Below are 21,149 nucleotides of genomic sequence, written 5' to 3' on the forward strand. Positions count from 1 at the left end.
AAATTTTAAACAATAAATTATTAGAACAATCTAGCAAGTGCATCAAAATTACGGGATAAAATTATTTTTTATTTTATTAATTGATTCTTGTTCCTCATAATCAACGCAAAACATTTTGATCTATTAATCAGTAGTCGAATGAAATATAAAACAGAATCTAAGAACAATTTAAAAATATTGTTATATTGTTTTCAGTGCATCGAAATGACTAAGGGATGAAATTATCTTTTATTCGATTCCTGGTCCTCTTAATCGACGCAGAACATTTTTACCTACTAATCAGTAGATCTTTATACATTCATGGCTTACGACAATATTGAAAAAAATATTAAACTATGAAGTTCGATAGAATTTAGTATGATTGTTATATATTTTTAATCTACTAAGATTATATCGCAATTGGAAAGGGGATTTTATGTGACTCCACTTTCTCAAAAATTTTCTACAAAAATTGAAAAGTGCATAAACATCTAAAACTACTGATCAGTTTGAGAACACTGGCTATGGGAAAACATATTCTCCATTTCTGGTTGAGATACTACTTGAAAACCACTTTGTCAATCGCGTTGCCACTGTCGGCTACGTATACATTTTTAAACGAAGTACACTGACAGAACGGTTCTTAAGATTCTCACTGAAAACTGGTTCGAAAAGTACTACATACTCAATAGTATAACAAATAGTATCACAAAATTGTCAATCAAGTTTTACAATCGTAAGAAAACTTACAGAATGATTACTAGACAGTTGATTTGATGCATTCGTGGCAAGAATGAGTAGGTGTAATTTCAATCAGTGAAAACATTAGAAAAATTAAAAAATACTGTTAAATTATTATTTTTATTATTTTTATTTTGTTATTTGTATTTTTATTTTTATCTTTATTTGAATATTATTATTGTTTTCAGCCTATTATATTATATTATATTAATATATCATTTATGTTAACGCTAAACCTACCACGAGGGGTGAAATGACCCATTTTAGATTGTTTATTTGACAATTATTGAGATTGTAAAGGGTGTTTCCATGGGAATTGATTGAATACATTTCCTGGCTCCAGTCTATATTATACATACGCAGTGAAGATCGCACAAAATATAAATAAATGTAATCTTGCAATTTTTATAATACCATACACATTAGTCACTTTTAATGGTCGGCTGGTTTAGTGTTAAACATATCCAGCAAGAGAATAAATTTCTCTGTCACTCCAGTTTGTTGCAATTAAGCTAGAAAGTCTAATAACGATACTAATTCAGATGATAACGAAGCGAAATCAGTGCGAAACTGCGGAAGTACACCCACTCGAAGAGTATTCTGCAGCGCAAGAATTTACACAATCTCCTTGAAACACTTGAAAATCGCTAATGAACGCAGCGTGCTATAAAATCCGTTGACCTTCGATAACCGTGAATAAAAAACGAACTGAAGCCTCATTCCTCGGACCATGCACCACGTCGGACAGCAAAAATATGATGCGACTCGCGGAAAAACTTTGAAATCGCGTTTCTCCCCCGAATTTTTCGGGTGAAAGACCGCACTGTGCGACGAGAGAAGGATCTGCGAGGACTTATGAAATGGCGGAACGGTTCGATCGCGAATCGTTGCGGAATACTGATCGATTCCCATGGTGTGATCCGCGCGATCTATGGCGCGAGAGGAGCCGGGCTATGCCGCGTGTCTATGGAGGTCTCACGATCGCGTTGCTCCTCTCGAAATGCCGCGATCGATCCTCGTTAAAGTCGCGGTGGCTGTGTGCTCGAAGTGCCACGGTGGCCCGACGAAACGCGTGCACAGAAACGCGCACATTCACGAAACACGTACATACGTATATCGTGTCTGCATATCTCTGCATAGAGTGGCCGGCGCTCTATTTACCAGCCCCAGCAGCCGGCCGGCGCACGTTTAGAGTGTTATACAACCTCATGTGCAACGTTATGTATTATAATGTGTAACGGTATACGTGGTATGTGGCTCGGGTAAATAGTGTACGGTAGGTGTGGCGATAGAACACCGAACGGCCATTGGCTTCCCGTTGGCGGGGTGCACGCGCGAAATGAAAGTGAACTCTCTATATAAAGGGTGGTTTTCCTCCAATGCGACAGAACCAATTTAATTTACCAAGTCAACGCACGCTTGCCAAAGTATTAGCCCCGACGGTCAAGATGAGGGCCCTGGTACGTTTAACTTAAGCCATCATCCGAGTAGTCGCCGTCGCGAACGCGTTCTCACGTTATCCGTGTGCTCTAACGAACGATCCAGTGATCCCCGGACGTCCCGGATGTCCCGTAACCCACCGCGATACTCTCTGTGAACGATCAAGTGACGTCCGATGGACAATCTCTTACTTTTTTACCGAGAAACGTTTACCCTCCACTGTGTAACGCTCGCCGTTTTACTTTATCCAGGCTGATTTTATATATTTTTTTTTTTCGTAATCGGTTGCTAACTGGAGAGAATTTACTCTTATTGCGATTTTATATTTTCTTGAGTTTTTATTTTATGTTTTCTTCACTTTTTCATTCTCACTATTCGTTCGGGCTTGATCACATTCCGGTTTGGTCTAACATAACCTCGAATCGATTAAGTAATCAATTTATTTATCGCGATTTTATATTTTTGCGGTTTCTTGAATTTCAATCATTGTGTCGATTTTTTGTCTGTTGAGTCTCTCTTTAAAATTGATCAAATTCGGGTTGTAAATCTCGAATCGGTTAACTGAAGAGTCTATTTATTGCAATTTTATAGCGATTTTAACTTCAATCATGATGCATATATTTTTTTAACACACGTCAACTTACGACTCTTTGTTCAGACACGATTAAATGTGGGTTGTGGAGGATTAACAAAATCTGGAATCGATTAACTGAAGAGTCTATTTATTGCAATTTTATAGCGATTTCAACTTCAATCATGATGCATATATTTTTTTAACACACGTCAACTTGCGACTCTTTGTTCAGACACGATCAAATGTGGGTTGTGGAGGATTAACAAAATCTGGAATCGATTAACTGAAGAGTCTATTTATTGCAATTTTATAGCGATTTCAACTTCAATCATGTTGCATATATTTTTTTAACCCTCGTCAACTTGCGACTCTTTGTTCAGACACGATCAAATATGGGTTGTGGAGGATTAACATATCGAATAGTCAGAATGAAGATGTATACTCACAAGCATCATATAATTGTCGCGACTTGCTCCCCACGTTGTTGAGCAAAGACTGGAAGAAGATTCCCCGGCAGTAAATCTAGAAAACTGTAAAGATTAGAGAAAATGCATTCGTCATAAATTCGTTCAGGTATTAATTAATTGCTTCTGATTTAAAGTTATGCATAATGATGATCGCCGTGGTGCTGGCCGAAGAAAAAGCGGTGAAGAAGCGTGGTCTTCTCGATCTCGGCATTGGCGGAGGACTTGGCTGGTCCGGTGGTCTGGGTCTCGGTGGTTTAGGACTCGGTGGTGAAGGACTCGGCTTAGGTGGTGATTTGGGACACGGCAAAGTCATCATTCAAGAAAAAGCTGTCGCTGTTCCAGTCGCTGTCCCGAAACCGTACCCAGTCGCTGTCGACCGACCAGTCGCTGTTAGGGTGAGGAAAACGTATATGAAAATTACCTCGAGCGTACTCTTACAAAACTCGACATGCTCTACTAACTGTGAACTCCTTTACCCCCACTCCTGTCAACAATCCGCGACGTTTCCAGAAATTCTGTAAATGTTGATCGGTTCGCGTTCGATCGAAACTTGAATCTTGAGCAACGAGTTCGAGGTCGGAATCAATCGATTGCGTGCTCAACGTCGTCGATTCTCAATCATTTATACTTGATAAACAAGCCCGCACCTTGCTCGATCATTTCCATTCAATTATAGCTAAGAATTTGTTATTGCACTATTGCATCAATCAAATTTTACCTGTTTCGATGTAGCTTTCTAAAGATTCTAAATATTTTGATACAATTCTCGTACCATTATTAGACTGTCAACTTTTTAAGGAAACACCTGCATCAATCAAATTTTATTTATTGTGACGAGGTGCTTGCATTTAAAAAGAATTGTTGAAATTATCTGCACCTAGCGTGATAGCTGCTTGGTTATTCTTATTGTCTAGATTAAACAAGACTCTAAATATTTTGGCACAATTCTCGTACCATTATTAGACTGTCAACTTTTTAAGGAAACACCTGCATCAATCAAATTTCATTTATTTTGATGTAACTGTTGAATTCAATTGCACCTAGCTGCGTTGATATTATTTTATTGTTCAGACTAAATCAAATTTTTAATATTTTCCTATAATTCTTGTACCATTAATTTTCTATTCAACGCATCTGTGCTCATCCTGCTAGCTATGAATTTGTTACGATAGAGTGGGGTAAGTCCGTCTACGGGGCAAGTCCGTTAATTGATTATTTTTATTATAATATGAACGAAATTTCTCTGGCTTGTATTTATTAATGCAGTATAAGTTTCCCTCGCTCAAATCAACCAATGCCAAACAGTCACGTGCGAGATACGCGTACAACTTTGAGATTACCCTGAACGTGTAATAGTTTAGAAGTTATTAATATATTCTGTGTTGTTATTTTAGGGAAGTACAATAAATATTGATGTAGGTTTACATTAAATAAACCGTTTTTATTGTACTTTTTTAAAAATTCATTGAGAAAAACACTAAGATGATCTTGCCCCGTACATGTTACTACACGGGGCAAGTGCGTACTATCAATGTGGGGTAAGTCCGTACTGTATTATGGGTAACTATATAAAAAGCATTTTGTAGCAGGCTTGATAATAATTCTTTTCTTGCTCCGTACCATTTGAAACAAGGTTCGAAAGCATTTTTAAACTTTGTTTTAATATCACTGTATCCCCTTTCATATTTCAGCATGAAAGTACTTGTTTGCTTAAAAATGGATAACTATAAAACTAAACGATATAATTTAATGCAATAAGAAGCATTTTATAGCAGGCCTTTTTAATCATTCTTTTCTTGCTCCGTAGCACTTGAAACAAGGTTCGAAAGCATTTTGAACTCTCAGAGACGGACTTGCCCCATTTTCGGGGCAAGTGCGTCCTAGTTGACACTTCGTACAATATCCTATCAGAATGATAATTTTCAAGTAAAATTAGTAACCTACATAATATTAATTCATCAGTAATAACTGTGTGGCAAGAGTTTGATACCAAGAACGTTAAGTTCTTACATACCAGACTGAAGATACATCAGTTTAAAGTTCAACTTCGCAAAAACTAGAACGCACTTACCCCGCACCACCTTACTGTTTGCATTTAGGAAAATATTTTTGTTGAATTTAATTGCGCCCAGCGTGACAGCTACATTAAATCAGATTTTAAATATTATGGTTTTTAATTGTTGCTCTCAATGTATCTGTGCTTATCCTGCTAGCTGCGTACGTGAAGTGAATAATATTTTCATCTAGTGTACAGGAAATATTCTAGGAAAGGAACGTTTTCTATATTCTGATTAACGAATCTGTGGAAATGGTTGATCCTGGAAATTATTAAGTTTACCTGTCGATTTCACGTTAGATGAAGAACATCCTGATGAAATTGAACCGTTGCAGTGCTGCGAGGAAAAGAGAAATATGGTCGACCGTTTCTATGGAAGAATGGGTTGGAAATCAATGTTTGTTGTTTGCTTCAGGTGCCAGTCGCTGTGCCACATCCCGTCCCGGTACCGGTTGAGGTCCCCAAGCCGTACCCAGTGATCCAGACCCAGACCGTCCATGTTCCAGTCGACAGGCCATACCCAGTTCAGGTTCCAGTTAAGGTGCCCGTGCCCGTGCCCGCCCCGTACCCCGTCAAGGTGAGTCCAAGCGATCGATACTCTCGATTTCGTTGGTAATTCCGTTAATTAGTTGTGGTCCACGCTGATCCCCATCACGATACGCTTCCTTTCTCTCTCTCTCTCTCTCGTGTCGTATCCGATAGCAGCGTGGTTTTTGTTCCCGCCGTTTATCTTAATCGCATCGAAACAAGAATCTCAGTCAACAAGACGCCAATGAATTTCGTAAAAGCGGGAATCGTATCGATTTTCAATCTACGACATCACAGAAAATTTCTATATAATGAGATCGTGGCGAAAAAGTATGAAAAATAGTGTCTCAATCTGATTTAACAACTTGAACTTATTTATTTATTTATTTATTTATTTATTTATTTATTTATTTATTTATTTATTTATTTATTTATTTATTTATTTATTTATTTATTTATTTATTTATTTATTTATTTATTTATTTATTTATTTATTTATTTATTTATTTATTTATTTATTTATCGACTTTTTACGATGCATCGCTCACGTTTTCGGATTTTGTAGGTTTTTTTATATATATAACGGAATTTTTTTTTTTTTTTTCAACTTCTTTCGTGGTATTAGTACGCGCGGAATATCTAGACTTTATTAATATTATTTGGAGTTGAGGCCAGGCGTCAATTTTTTGAGTTTTTACTTTGCAAAATTTTAATTTTTCAACTTTTCCATTTCTCCAATTTTGCAACTTTTCAATTTTTATTTTTCAACCATTCAATTTTGAAACTTTTCAATCTTACTAATTTTGCAACTTCTCAACTATTCAATATTTCCAATTTTGCAACTTTTCAATTTTTCCAATTTTGAAACTTTCCAATTTTACCAATTTTGAAACTTCTCAACTATACAATATTTCTAATTTTGTAACTTTTCAACTTATCAATTTTTCCAATTTTGAAACTTTTCAATTTTTCCAATTATTAAACTTTTCAATTTTACCAATTTTGCAACTTCTCAACTATTCAATTTTTCCAATTTTGAAACTTTTCAACTTTTCAACTTTTCCAATTTTGCAACTATTCAATATTTCCAATTTTGCAACTTTTCAATTTTTCCAATTTTGAAACTTCTCAACTATACAATATTTCTAATTTTGTAACTTTTCAACTTATCAATTTTTCCAATTTTGAAACTTTTTAATTTTACTAATTTTGCAACTTCTCAACTATTCAATATTTCCAATTTTGCAACTTTCCAACTTTTCCAATTTTGAAACTTTTCAATTTTTCCAATTTTACCAATTTTGCAACTTCTCAACTATTCAATATTTCCAATTTTGCAACTATTCCATATTTCCAATTTTGCAACTATTCAATATTTCCAATTTTGCAACTTCTCAATTTTTCCAATTTTGCAACCTCAATTTTACCAATTTTCCAATTTTTAAACTTTTCAATTTTAACAATTTTTAAACTTTTCAAATCGTTAACTTTTTAAGTTTATTTTATTGCAGTTGCTATAGGGTTAGTTAACGAGTTGATATAACGATTGTATTATGCAGATTAAGTTAATTTTTTTCTGTGTGTTAGTACGTGTAGAATATTCTTTATTGCTATTATTTGAAGTTGATGCCTATCGTCAACTTTTTCATCTTTCAACTTTTCAACTTTTCAACTGTTCAACTGTCTAGCTTGTTATGTTGATTTTATTGCGGTTGCTGGAGGGGGTTAGTTAACGAGTTGATGTGACGATTGTGTTATGCAGATTAAACAAACTTCATTCTGTGTATTAGTACGCGTAGAATATTCTTTATTGTTATTATTTGAAGTTGATGCCTATCGTCAACTTTTCCATCTTCCAACTTTTCTATTTTTCAACTCTTTTCGGCTCTTCAACTTATCTTATTTTATTGCGGTTGGTGGAGAGTTAGTTAACGAGTTGATGTGACGATTGTGTTATGCAGATTAAACAAACTTCATTCTGTGTATTAGTACGCGTAGAATATTCTTTATTGTTATTATTTGAAGTTGATGCCTATCGTCAACTTTTCCATCTTCCAACTTTTCTATTTTTCAACTCTTTTCGGCTCTTCAACTTATCTTATTTTATTGCGGTTGGTGGAGAGTTAGTTAACGAGTTGATGTGACGATTGTGTTATGCAGATTAAACAAACTTCATTCTATGTATTAGTACGTGTAGAATATTCTTTATTGTTATTATTTGAAGTTGATGCCTATCGTCAACTTTTTCATCTTTCAACTTTTCAACTTTTCAACTGTTCAACTCTTTCGACTCTTTAACTGATCAAGTTTACTTTATTGCGGTTGCTGGAGAGTTAGTTAACCAGTTGATGTAACGAGTTGATGTTATGCAGATTAACTGACAGTTTTTTTCTTTTCGTTTACAGGTAGCGGTCCCACATGCCGTCCCGGTTGCGGTTCCACACCCAGTTCCAGTCGCGGTTCCTCAGCCAATCCTCGTTAAACAGTCGGTTCCCGTTATTGTTAAAGGTGATCACTATGGTCACTTCTAGATGAATTTTCCCTTCAACATGCCACCACCAAGCCCCCCTCCCCCACCCTCTCCTCACCTAACCGCCCTAGAGCATCGCAAAAGACATCGTGACGAGCGCTGTACCAAAACACGTACTACTGCTACCGTAGCAACTACGAATCATGAAATAAATTGATTTTATAAATGTTTTTTAAACAAACGTCTGTTATTCTGTTCACCCAGATTCTACGTAATTCCCTCCATTAAAAAATTCATTTCACTTACCATCAGTTTCCAAGGTACCCTAATAGCGAATCACACTTGTCACGTCCGCTGGTTTAACCATCGATAATAATTAATCACAATCATGTATAATATATTATTTCTGAATTTCTTTTTATACCCATACTTACTTTAATAATGTTATATGTAAAATTAAATATTAAACATTATTGTTGACAACTAATCGTATATTATATCATAATGCGAGCGGCAGAATCAATAGAATTAAGGAGGCCGTCTCCTAGCAGATGACGGTCGCGCGTGAACACTCACACACCGCCAGAATACACTCACACACCGCTAGACAACGTATACGTACGCGAGAATTGCTAGGATCAGGGAAATGCGTTCTGATTTCTCGATAATGCAAAGACGGGGGGTTTTATTAGTCAAAATCGCTAGATAAAAGATGAATCTAGCGCGCTGTTTGCTTCAAAAGTCGTTCTTTTACGTTTCCGAGCAATGATTTTGCAATATTCGGCTGCATGTTGCCCGTCGCATGTTGCCCGTCAGATGGCGCTGCAGTCACGCCGGCGTACTAGCCTCTCCGACGGGCAACATGCAGCCGAATATTGCAAAATCATTGCTCGGAAACGTAAAAGAACGACTTTTGAAGCAAACAGCGCGCTAGATTGATCTTTTATCTAGCGATTTTGACTAATAAAAACCCCCGTCTTTGCATTATCGAGAAATCAGAACGCATTTCCCTGATCCTAGCAATTCTCGCGTACGTATACGTGGTCTAGCGGTGTGTGAGTGTACTCTAGCGGTGTGTGAGTGTTCACGCGCGACCGTCATCTGCTAGGAGACGGCCCCCTTAAGGAAAATCTATAAGATATATTTCGCTGTGTTCTAAATTTATTCAATGATATTCCAAATTAAAGTCGAGTTTAGTTTTAAAATAAATCATATGAGTTACACAACAATTCCATACATTCAACTGATTCAACTGCGAAATATAATATATCTTATAGATTTTCCTTAATTCTATTGACTCTACCGCTCGCAATATGATATAATATAATACATATACGACAGTTCAATATTAGTTGTCAACAATAATATTTAATATTTAATTTTACATATAACATTATTAAAGTAAGTATGTGTATAAAAAGAAATTCAGAAATAATATATTGTACATGATTGTGATTAATTATTATCGATGGTTAAACCACCGGACGTGACACACTAATTACACCATAACAATCTTTCTCGTTCGAATAATTTAATCGTTCGAATATGAATTTATTGTTGTTAAATGCCATGCGTAAATTAAAATAGAAAATATCTACACATTTTTGAGATTAAATTATTGTAAGCTATGTTTAATATACAAAGACCTTCGTAATTGCAGACACAGTGTTTTAGAAAAGTACCAAATATAATTAGATTTTATACTTCAATTACTTACATTTATAATAAGAATTGGTTTTAATTAAAAAATTGTACTGCAAGAAGAGTTAGTTAGTCATAAATGTCAATGAATAAACAAGATTTGCCTAAAAATCCTAAAGTTTGTGTCAAGAATGAAGTTGAAATTGGAAAATTGAAGTTGAACTTGACAAAACTAAAGTTAAAATGGAAAAATTGATGTTGGAATTAAAGTTGAAATTGTGAAATTGATGTTGAAAACTGAAAAAGTGAAGTGGAATTTGAAAAATTGGTGTCGAAATTGAAAAATTGATATTGACAATGAAAAATTGAAGTTGAAATTGAAAAATTAAAGTCGAAATTGAAAAATTAAAGTTGAAATGGAAATAGTGATGTTGGAATTGAAGTAGAAATTAAGAAATTGATGTTGAAAGCTGAAAAATGGAAGCGGAAATTGAAAAAGTGAAGTGGAATTTGAAAAATTGATGTTGAAATTGAAAAAATTAAAGTTGAAATTGAAAAATTGATGTTGGAATTAAAGTTGAAATTGAGAAATTGATGTTGAAAACTGAAAAAGTGAAGTTGAAATTGAAAAATTGATGTTGAAATTAAAAATTGATATTGACAATGAAAAATTGAAGTTGAAAGTGAAGTTGAAATTGAAAAATTGATGTTGAAATTGAAAAAATTAAAGTTGAAATTGAAAAATTGATGTTGGAATTAAAGTTGAAATTGAGAAATTGATGTTGAAAACTGAAAAAGTGAAGTTGAAATTGAAAAATTGATGTTGAAATTGAAAAATTGATATTGAAATTGAAAAATTGATATTGGCAATGAAAAATTGAAGTTGAAAGTGAAGTTGAAATTGAAAAATTGATATTGACAATGAAAAGTTGAAGTTGAAATTGAAAAATTGATATTGACAATGAAAAGTTGAAGTTGAAATTGAAAAATTAAAGTTGAAATTCAAATTGAAGAGAAAATCGAAAAATTGAGGTTGAAATTGGAAAACTGAAGTTGAACTTGAAAAAATTAAAGTTGAAATGGAAAAATTGATGTTGGAATTAAAGTTGAAATTGAGAAATTGATGTTGAAAACTGAAAAATGGAAGCGGAAATTGAAAAAGTGCAGTGGAAAATTTGGAGTCATTGAAAAAATCTCTGTACCAGGAGTGGGACCGAATGACGCCAGAAGAGCTGCGGCCCATTGCCGAAAATTTCAAGACACGTTTGAGCCTCTGTATCGGCGCAAATGGTGGCCATTTCGAAACTTCTTAAATATATGAATACTAAAGGTCCACGTTATGGTTGTTATTATTTGGTATTTCAAAATTCGTCATTTTTACAGAATTATAATAAGAAATGATTAACTCCGTTATTTCTTGTCACCCTGTAGAACCTAACGGATGTGAGTTTAGGACGAGATCGGGTTCAAATTTTCGAACGGCATTGCTCGCGTGCGGGTTGCGGCAATACGTTTCCGTCACCGAAACCCGAATCCGGCTGGAACAATCGACTGAGAAGCACGCCATAACCGGCCAGGAATTCGTTTCGCCGGCTTTCCAGGAAAATCCAACCGCGAGCCCTTTGTCTAGCCGTGATAAAAAGCCTTCGTCTATATATAGATAAAGGGAAGTGGGGAAACTCGAAGGAAAGTTCACGGCGTGACCCGCATTCTCGCTACTCCGTGAGATCCTGAGGAGCTCTCGGCACGTCGGGTTGCTCCTCGGATCGCGCGAAATCGCAGTCAAGGTTCCGCGGGACGCAAATCGCGAACCTCGTGGGTAGTTTCTACGCTATACAATGAGGGATCAGATAGCGGCCCGTAAAAATATTGTAATAGCTTGTCGCGCGGCGAGGATGTGTCGAAACGTTTCGTTCGCACATAATTACTACCGCAGGTTCCCGAGTCCACCTGATCGGGACAATATTTTGCACGAGACACGTAGTCCAGTCGCCAGGTACTTTTACCTGGAAAGTATTCCGAACTTAATGAAATTTTGTCACGTCATTTGGGGGTACTCTGTAGGGATGCCGATTATTAATCGATTATTTAAAAAATCGATCATTTTCACAAAATAAATCGATTTTTAGAATCGATTCTTCAATATCCGATTTTTACAAATAATCGATTCTAAAATTGTAAAAATAATCGATTTTTATGGCAAATTGTATGACTGTACGTGGAGACCGTGGAGTATGTTTATGCGGAGACTGTATAAAGAGAATAAGAGCATCAAAAGTAACTATATAAGTGTTCCTTCCTAAAACACGACAATTCTATTGCACATAATGATTCTAACGAAACTCGTTCATTGGTTAATTCTCTACTCGTACTCGGCCGACCACGCGACCATTGGTTGACGCGCAACGACATATATATGTATATATGTATCATTGCCCTTCGAAGATTGGTTATTAGACTGAATCTTTATACAAAATAAAAATTTTCTACACCGATTGCAAGAAATAGAAACTAAATTGAATGTTACCTCTTCCCGTAATGATCTTAATATATGCATAGAGGAGAAATTATATATTGATATCTTCAATTTTAAAAATTTTTCAACTTCTTCGATTTTCATATACTCAATTTTGCTATAAATGCATAAAGATCCGCAGTATAATAATTATTATTACTTTATTTCTTTAATAAAAATGTCCAACAAAATTTTGATCTTCGTTTTTTTATCATTTTCAGGCATTTCTAAAAAAAAAATCGATTATTCAAAACATCGATTATTTGGAAACGATTTTTTAGTGGATCGATTCTTAAGCTTCGATTATAATCGATTCAGAAAAATCGATCTTTTTGAAAATAATCGGCATCCCTAGTACTCTGGGGAGTCGAATCTGAGTTTTCGACCTCGAGGACCCTGTGCTAACGTGGGGAGGGGGAAAAAACCACGATTTTTCTTACCTGTTTTTGGTATTTCGTCTATAACTCAAGAACTATGGCTCCTATGATCTTTTCCTTTTCATTTTTGAAAAGAGCATTAAATTTCCTTCAAATTTCACTGCTCCAACGTATTTTTTGACCCAATAGGTACCGAGAGACGGGCGTTCGAAATTAGGAAATGTTTCTCAAAATGATATTTTGAGCCACACAATGTAACTTAATGAAATTTTGTCACGTCATTTAGGGGTACTCTGGGGAGTCGAATCTGAGTTTTTTCGACCTCGAGGAACCTGTGATAACAATTATTGAAAATCCTATTAATAGGCTTCCGGTAGGTAAAGTGTTAAAATGCACTAAAAAGGAGAAAATAATTTTTCTAGACATTTTAGTCACTATAAATAAAAGCGTGGAGCGCTAAACTATATTGACGTAATCTTCGTGGGCGCTCCATGCTTTTATTTATAGTCACTAATGCCTAAAAAGAAGTATTTTCTCCTTTTTAGTACATTTAAATATAAGCGTGGTTTTTAAAAAGTCTTTTTTATGTATATCCTTTTTATTTTTTACTGTCTGCTACTAATTTTTTATTTTCTACGACAAATTTGAAGAAAGTGGTTCCAAATATAATTCTATTTGCATTGGTAATATGTAGCATTTGTAGATCCAAGATAAATAAAAATCGTACTAGATCCTATTGAATTTAATCTACAATATATATAAAAGCGAAGTCCTGACTCACCTATCAACGCCCAGGCTAAACCCTTGGACTTAGAAAGCTGAAATTTTGCACAGAGGTTTCCCTTATGATCTATACAAGGGATAAGAAAGGATATTTCGAAATTCAATCCCCAAGGGGGTGAAAAGGGGTTGCAACGTTTGTATGAGGAATATTTTGTTCGTGGTCGGATTTACTTCATACTTGGTCTTAATGCTCTTTGATATAATTAATCAAACACCTGTATCGGCATTTTAAAAAATTGGACCCCCGAGGGGGTGAAAAGGGGTTGCAACGTTTGTATGAGGAATATTTTGTTCGTGGTCGGATTTACTTCATACTTGGTCTTAATGCTCTTTGATATAATTAATCAAACACCTATTTCGGCATTTTAAAAAATTGAACCCCTAAGTTGGTGAAAAGGGGTTGCAACGTTTGTATGAGGAATATTTTGTTCGTGGTCGGATTTACTTCATACTTGGTCTTAATGCTCTTTGATATAATTAATCAAACACCTGTATCGGCATTTTAAAAAATTGGACCCCCAAGGGGGTGAAAAGGGGTTGCAACGTTTGTATGAGGAATATTTTGTTCGTGGTCGGATTTACTTCATACTTGGTCTTAATGCTCTTTGATATAATTAATCAAACACCTGTATCGGCATTTTAAAAAATTGGACCCCCGAGGGGGTGAAAAGGGGTTGCAACGTTTGTATGAGGAATATTTTGTTCGTGGTCGGATTTACTTCATACTTGGTCTTAATGCTCTTTGATATAATTAATCAAACACCTATTTCGGCATTTTAAAAAATTGAACCCCTAAGTTGGTGAAAAGGGGTTGCAACGTTTGTATGAGGAATATTTTGTTCGTGGTCGGATTTACTTCATACTTGGTCTTAATGCTCTTTGATATAATTAATCAAACACCTGTATCGGCATTTTAAAAAATTGGACCCCCAAGGGGGTGAAAAGGGGTTGCAACGTTTGTATGAAGAATATTTTGTTCGTGGTCGGATTTACTTCATACTTGGTCTTAATGCTCTTTGATATAATTAATCAAACACCTATTTCGGCATTTTAAAAAATTGATCCCCTAAGGGGGTGAAAAGGGATTTTGAAATCTAAGATTGCGGCATGACATAACATTAAAACTCTATAGGGGTGAATGGGGGTTAAAAGGTTTTATATGGAGAAACAATATCAATTTCCGAGGGCATTAAACGGTTTTCTGTGCGAGCGAAGCCGCGGGCAAAAGCTAGTACTCGAATATTTTCTGAAAATGTTTATAAGCCATAAATGCATAAAGATCCGCAGTCTACTTAATTATAATCCTTCTGCAATTGTGCTCAATTTCTGGGATAGAAATTCAGTACAAAATAGAATTTTTAATTCTAGAATTTTCTGTTCGCGTTTTACTAATTAGCGTCGTTGTTTCCACGCGGCATAAAACTTGTTCAAAAGTGGTCCACACGACCCCGGCTTTCGTAGACGACAATGAAAATGATGAAAACATTTTTACAACTCTCTGATCGGTGCCCGTGTTTTTACCTGCAAAGTGAACCGAGAAAATTTTGGAATAGTAAATTTGTTTTTATTGTCCCCTTCCTCACAAGTAAGGTGTGATATATTCGATTGTAAACCATGTGGTCACTAATGACCTCGCCATTAATGCGACCTTATTAAAATGAACTATAAATAAATAAATTTTTCAATAAATCGATCCAGTAAGTTTCGAGACATCGTGGCCTCGTGTTTCGAAAATAGTTTCCAGAAGAGCTCGTCTTTTTGTTGGAATTCCAAGGAACGCTTTCTAGACACTAGTCTGTTTTTGCGAAAAAAAAGAGCAAAATCCGGAACTCTGAGATTTTATAGTTTCTAGGTAGACCTGTTAAATCGATCCCTAAAATCAATTCGGTTCCGAATATATGTCGTTTCGCCGCTGCATCCGGTTTTGGTGTTTCGGCACGGCGGAGACGTGTTGCCAGTTGTGGCAAGGTCAGCAATTAAGGATCATGTTAATTAGCTGATCCTGTAAGATGATTGGAATGCGGCGGCGGATAATGACGGTCGTTGCATAGCACTTTCGAGAAATTAATAATCGGTTGTGCACGCCAAGTCGAGAGTGAATGGAGATGGATAGTAAAGCACGAGTTGCGTGGCGCCCGAGCTCGCCCGAAGATGGGGTTGATTGTTTATTGTAATTATCTCGCGCTGTGAATGAGAGGATGTGATGGGAATCATTGAATTGTACAGGGCGTGTCAGAATTTGTGGACGTTACCTCAACGATGGATTAGGTGATGAAATGTAATTAAAAAAGGAAAGCTGAGATGCGCGTATACTTGATATACGCAATGAATCACAGTAATATTCGGACATTTTTAAAAGGACAATTGCAGTGACTCTCAATTATATTCGGACGCTGTTAACACTAAAACTATCGAGCACTGAACGCGATTAAAATGTTTGTAGCTGACGAAATTGATCAAGGCTTTATTTATTTAGATTTCGTGCAGTTTTTATTGCAATATGTGCTCGGATAGTTTCCAATGCAATTTCCATGCAAGCAACGTGATAATTTCAATAATTGCAAAATTGAAAAAAGTAAGATCGGTCATTTGACCGGTAATGGTAGGTTTAGTTTTAAAAACGATCACTTTTCTAAGCCTTTTTTAATTCCAATCTTCAACTTTTTCACTGACGAATCGATACAACAATCAATTAATTAAACAATTGATGAAAAATATATTTTTTTCTCGAAGTCTTGTTTCTCAAGAACTGTTCGTCTGGGAGAAAAATTAAGGGCAGATTCGGAATCAGAGCATAAAACTCTATAAGTACCACCGTCACAATGTAATTGTGAAACAAATTTGGTGCTGGACAGTGTTATTAAACGATACTTTAACTTACTTCTGGCACACCAAATTTTGTACATTTAGTATAGAAAGATCAATATCTTGATAAATCTTCATAAATAAATTTTGTTTTCAACATTACCATTAATTCATGCCTAATTTAATGTATAACTAGTCCGTGTTTAATTTCTTAAAAAATTCCCATGTTTTGTACAATTTAAAATTAGTCGGTAAATGAAATTGCATAATTATCGATTATGAAAGTGGTGTAAGTCCAATTGACAGAGGTAGGTGGCGTAGCAGATGGTTGCCGGTCAGATCAGTAGCCTGTTATTCTACATTCGTTTTATATTACGTGTCATATTACGTGTCAAGAGTTACTAGTTTAGGTTAATTATTCTATTTTTTCCTAAAATGGATAACTTCATATTAACATCAGATAGTGATATAGGTAAGAACAAATGGTAAATCAATATTATTTTATGACAATTGAAAATATTTATTTTATTTAATTTTAAATAAATTCACACAGAAATAAAGCCCATGAATTTAGACAGAAGAATAATCTCCGATTCAGAGGATGAAGATAATTCCGCTATGAACAACAAATTAATGAATAGTAAAAAGAGAGAAAGAATAATAGAGAACTTAGATTCTGCAGAACAAAATAAAGGAAAATATATGCAACAAATATACAAAATTAAGCGATGTCTAATTTTGAAAGTGATGCAAGTCTATTTGCAGCCCGTAAGTATACATCAGTGTAGTAAAAATTTATATAACCAAATTACATATTGATATGTAGAAACATACATATTGATAACAGTAGAAACATTGCCAGACTTCATATTATTTGCATAAATTTTTTAATTAACATATTATATGTTAACCTTTAATTTTCTCGAAACAAGAGAAAGTGGTATAAGTCTATTTGCAGCCCGTAAATATATATTATTTTAGTTAGCCTGAAAAAAATGATCAAATGATGATGTATATGATCAAATTACATATTTTTAAATTGACTAACATGCTAACCTTTAATTTTCTCGAAACAAGAGAAAATGAACTTACACCACTTTCAACATAAACGGTCCAAATATGTAATAAACTTGTTTATTTTTATAAGTGCATAAATATTACTGTTATCACGATTTCATTATTGAAAATATGAGTATTAACTTACTTTTGTTATGCACTGTAAATACATCAAATCCTCAGTCTAATAATAAGGATCGTAAGTTTGCAGGTGTTCAGAAATGAACAATCAAGGAATGTCGTTCACCGATGATCGTAACCGATTGCCGAAATCCGTCGCATCAAATCGACCCAGAAAATGGACTGTCCGATCGACAGCGTGAATATCGCTAGTAAATAACGGGGACTGTCTGCGTGCCGCATTATCTGCGGCTCGTGTAATGGCCACGAGGCACTCTAACTTTCTTCGGTAGGCGAGAGATTATTCAACGAGTCGCGCGCCTAATTGAAAAACGGACGGCACGATGTCGCCGAAAAGCGAGAGATTATACAATAAGCAACGAGGCTAGTCTGACCACGCGTGAATAATTACGTAAAGCCTACAGTGACTCCCACTAATATTCGGACACTCTTAAAAACACCATAACCTTTTCAATATTGAGCTATGCGACTTGAACTTTTTTGGGAAGCTAAAGCAATTTTCGATTACTACAGGACGTGAAAAGGAATTTTTTCAAAAATTGCATTTCGCCGGAATTGTAGAGAAAATATTTAAAGTTGCATTTTACAACTTTCTTGTACAGGCCTGTATTGAAATTTTCAGCAATACGTTTTGTAGATCTGTGTAAATTATATGCACTGTGGAAGTTTCATAGAAATCGGTTGATGCGGGGAAAAAACGACAGGCATTGGAAGATGTAAGAGATCCTTAGGATTACTGCAGTTGGAGGCCGAAAATCGTGAAAAACTGCAATTTTTACCATCTTTTCAGAATATGTTTAATTGATACGGATCGACGAAACGTGTTTTCTAAATTTTCCACATAAGCCCACATAAAAAAAGTTGAAAAGTACAACTTTTAGTATTTTCTCTGCAATTCCGACAACTTGCAGTTTTTTTCCAAAATTTTTGTCACGTTCTGTTGCAAACCAATTGTTCTACACTCGCCGAAATGTCTATAAAGTCATCGTCATTTTTTCATATAGATATTTTTAAAATATTACAATTTCTGTTGCTTTATCGTATCTGGCCTTGTGCTTTGTTTACACTCGGATAGAAGGACCGCGCACTCAAGACCGCATTGTTTACTATTTACGTTTTTTTTTATTTATTTCTGCGTGGTGCAGAACACAAGTTCGAAGTTTCTATAAAGTCACTTAGTGTTTCTCTGGATACTGAGCAGAGAACTACGGGAAATTGCGAATATTCTAAAAGTATTAGTTTTAGAACTCATAGCAATTCTGTTTTTTTTATAATTTGATTCGCGTGTAGTACAATGCCGAGAGGAAAAGTACTAACAATTGAAGAAAAAGCATCGATCGATGCTTATAAAAAAAAAATATCGGCTGCTCTAATCGCGCAATTGCTAAGAAAATTAGTCGGTCATAGACTGTGATTAATAATTATATCAATTTACGTGAAAATTACGGAAAAAATCATTTTAAAGGTGGTAATAAAAAATTGTCAAAGAGACAACAATTCATTGTTAATGAGGTCTGCGGCTAAGGAAACGAAAAATGCAGCACAATTGCGAGCTGAATTGGAGCTCCCAGTAACAACAAGACGTGTGCAACAACTTTTAAATTCTTCTGGGCAATTTGTGTGGACACAAATGCAACGTAAACCAGGCCTTAAAGAAACACATAAACAGGCCCGTCTTGATTTCGCACGGGCACACATATCCTGGACGAAAGAGTGGGAGTCTGTCATTTTTTCAGATGAGAAAAAATTTATTTGGATGGGCCTGATGGCTGTAAATATTATTGGCATGATCTGAGAAATGAGAAAAGTGTGACAATGAGTCGTAACTTTGGCGGTGGTTCCCTAATGATATGGGCTGCGTTCAAAGCTGACAAAAGAACTGCAATCTGTTTCACAAATCACAAAATGAATTCGGAAAATTATACGGATTTGTTAAACATGGTTCTAATACCCTTTACAGAAAATATTGAAGATGACAATTTTATTTATCAGCATGATAATGCCGCAGTGCACGCGTCGAAGCACAAAAGTAGTGGCTTCTTGAAAGAAATATCAATGTTTTGCCATGGCCTGCTTGTTCCCCGGACATAAATCCTATTGAAAATGTTTTGGGTATCATTGCGCGACAAGTTTATAAAAACTGCAAACAATACAACTCCATTAGCGAACTAAGGGATGCGGTGACTGAAGCATAGGCGTCTGTTAAAACAGAAACGCTACAAAAGTTAGTTTCGTCAATGCCCAATCGCATTTTTAATGTAATTAAAAAAAAATGGAGGTTACACTAAATATTAAAATAGATATAATAAAACAACAATTGTTGATTTCAACATTATCCGTATAAAACGAAAATGCAATTATAGAAATTTCGCAGTCTGTTCTGTGTAAAATTATATTTTTGTTCTCTTTTATCAATAAATGTTATACTTATGTTTTGAAATCGGTGTGTATGCTTTCTTTATGTAATCCCGAAATGCTACCAAACACAAATTTTTCATTGGTAATGATGGAATTCATTACAAAACACAGTGACTTTATAGAAATTTCGGCGAGTGTAACTTCTCCAAAAATTTCAAGTCGTATATTCCAGTATTAAAAAAGTTATGGTGTTTCTAAGAGTGTCCGAATATTAGTGGGAGTCACTGTACGTTTAAACGATTTAAAGGCCACGATGTGCGATGTATCACGATGGGCGTGCATATTTCAGATCAACATTACTCTCGTTCGATTAGGTTTGCACGCTTCCACGTCGAAGGGGATCGAGTTTACCTCGTCCGAACGAAAAGGTGTTCTTTTCGGCAGAAATATGGAGATTAAAGCCGATCGACGGACACGATCCGCCACGAATCTCGCGTAAATCTCTCCGCCGCGCCGCGTTGTGCTGGTTGCAGTGGCGATTGACCCTGACAAATTTTTTACTCGTTTATCTTGCACTCCGTTCGCCCCCGGGTCCGTTCGGCCCCGTGATTTACGGTCTTAGGTGTGCAATAATTTGCCCGATGTTTGCTCGAGAGGAAACAATATTTCACACGATCATTTGAACGCTGGCGACTCTCTTTTGCGGCCTTGCCAATTTTTCATATCCTCTTTAGTTCCTTAAATTATTACTCAATTTCTATACCACTATAATTTGCCCAACGTTTGCTCAAGAGAATACAATATTTCAAACAATCACTTAAATACTGGCGACTCTATTCTGCCGGGTTTAACAGATTGAAAATAATCGAACATTATTTTTTAATTCTTCTGATGTGTTTACTGTTTTAAATGACACCTACTCATTTCTTTCCATAAATGCGTAAAATATGCTATCCTCGGCTCCCGAGGAATGCCATAAAATGTCCTCTTTTTGCAGGCAGCTCCTTAAATTATTACTGAATGACGATCAATAAAGTATTTTATTGATTGGCGACCCTATGAATAAAACGAGCCTCTATTGCCACGTCCGATTAAGTTTGGCAGCTGCATGCAAACAATCCGTAAAATAAATAATGTTAATAAATAAATTTGTTCAAATTCCCTACGTGTGTTCAGTTTTGAATTTCTCCGTGCAGAAAACTCAGCGTGACCATGTCC

General features: G+C 35.4%; 1 protein-coding gene across 1 annotated transcript; it reads left to right on the forward strand.

Annotated features, from left to right (window-relative positions):
• The first annotated feature begins 2,023 nt into the window (after positions 1 to 2,023).
• LOC143218290 (uncharacterized) lies at positions 2,024 to 8,496 on the forward strand. Its single transcript, XM_076443411.1, has 4 exons — positions 2,024 to 2,180; positions 3,336 to 3,596; positions 5,673 to 5,834; positions 8,191 to 8,496. Exons 1-4 carry the CDS (start codon positions 2,100 to 2,102, stop codon positions 8,314 to 8,316), a joined length of 630 nt encoding a protein of 209 aa, XP_076299526.1. The 5' UTR covers positions 2,024 to 2,099; the 3' UTR covers positions 8,317 to 8,496.
• The last annotated feature ends 12,653 nt before the right edge of the window (positions 8,497 to 21,149 follow it).

This window comes from Lasioglossum baleicum, chromosome 19, assembly GCF_051020765.1.
Source record: "Lasioglossum baleicum chromosome 19, iyLasBale1, whole genome shotgun sequence".
Taxonomy (NCBI): domain Eukaryota; kingdom Metazoa; phylum Arthropoda; class Insecta; order Hymenoptera; family Halictidae; genus Lasioglossum; species Lasioglossum baleicum.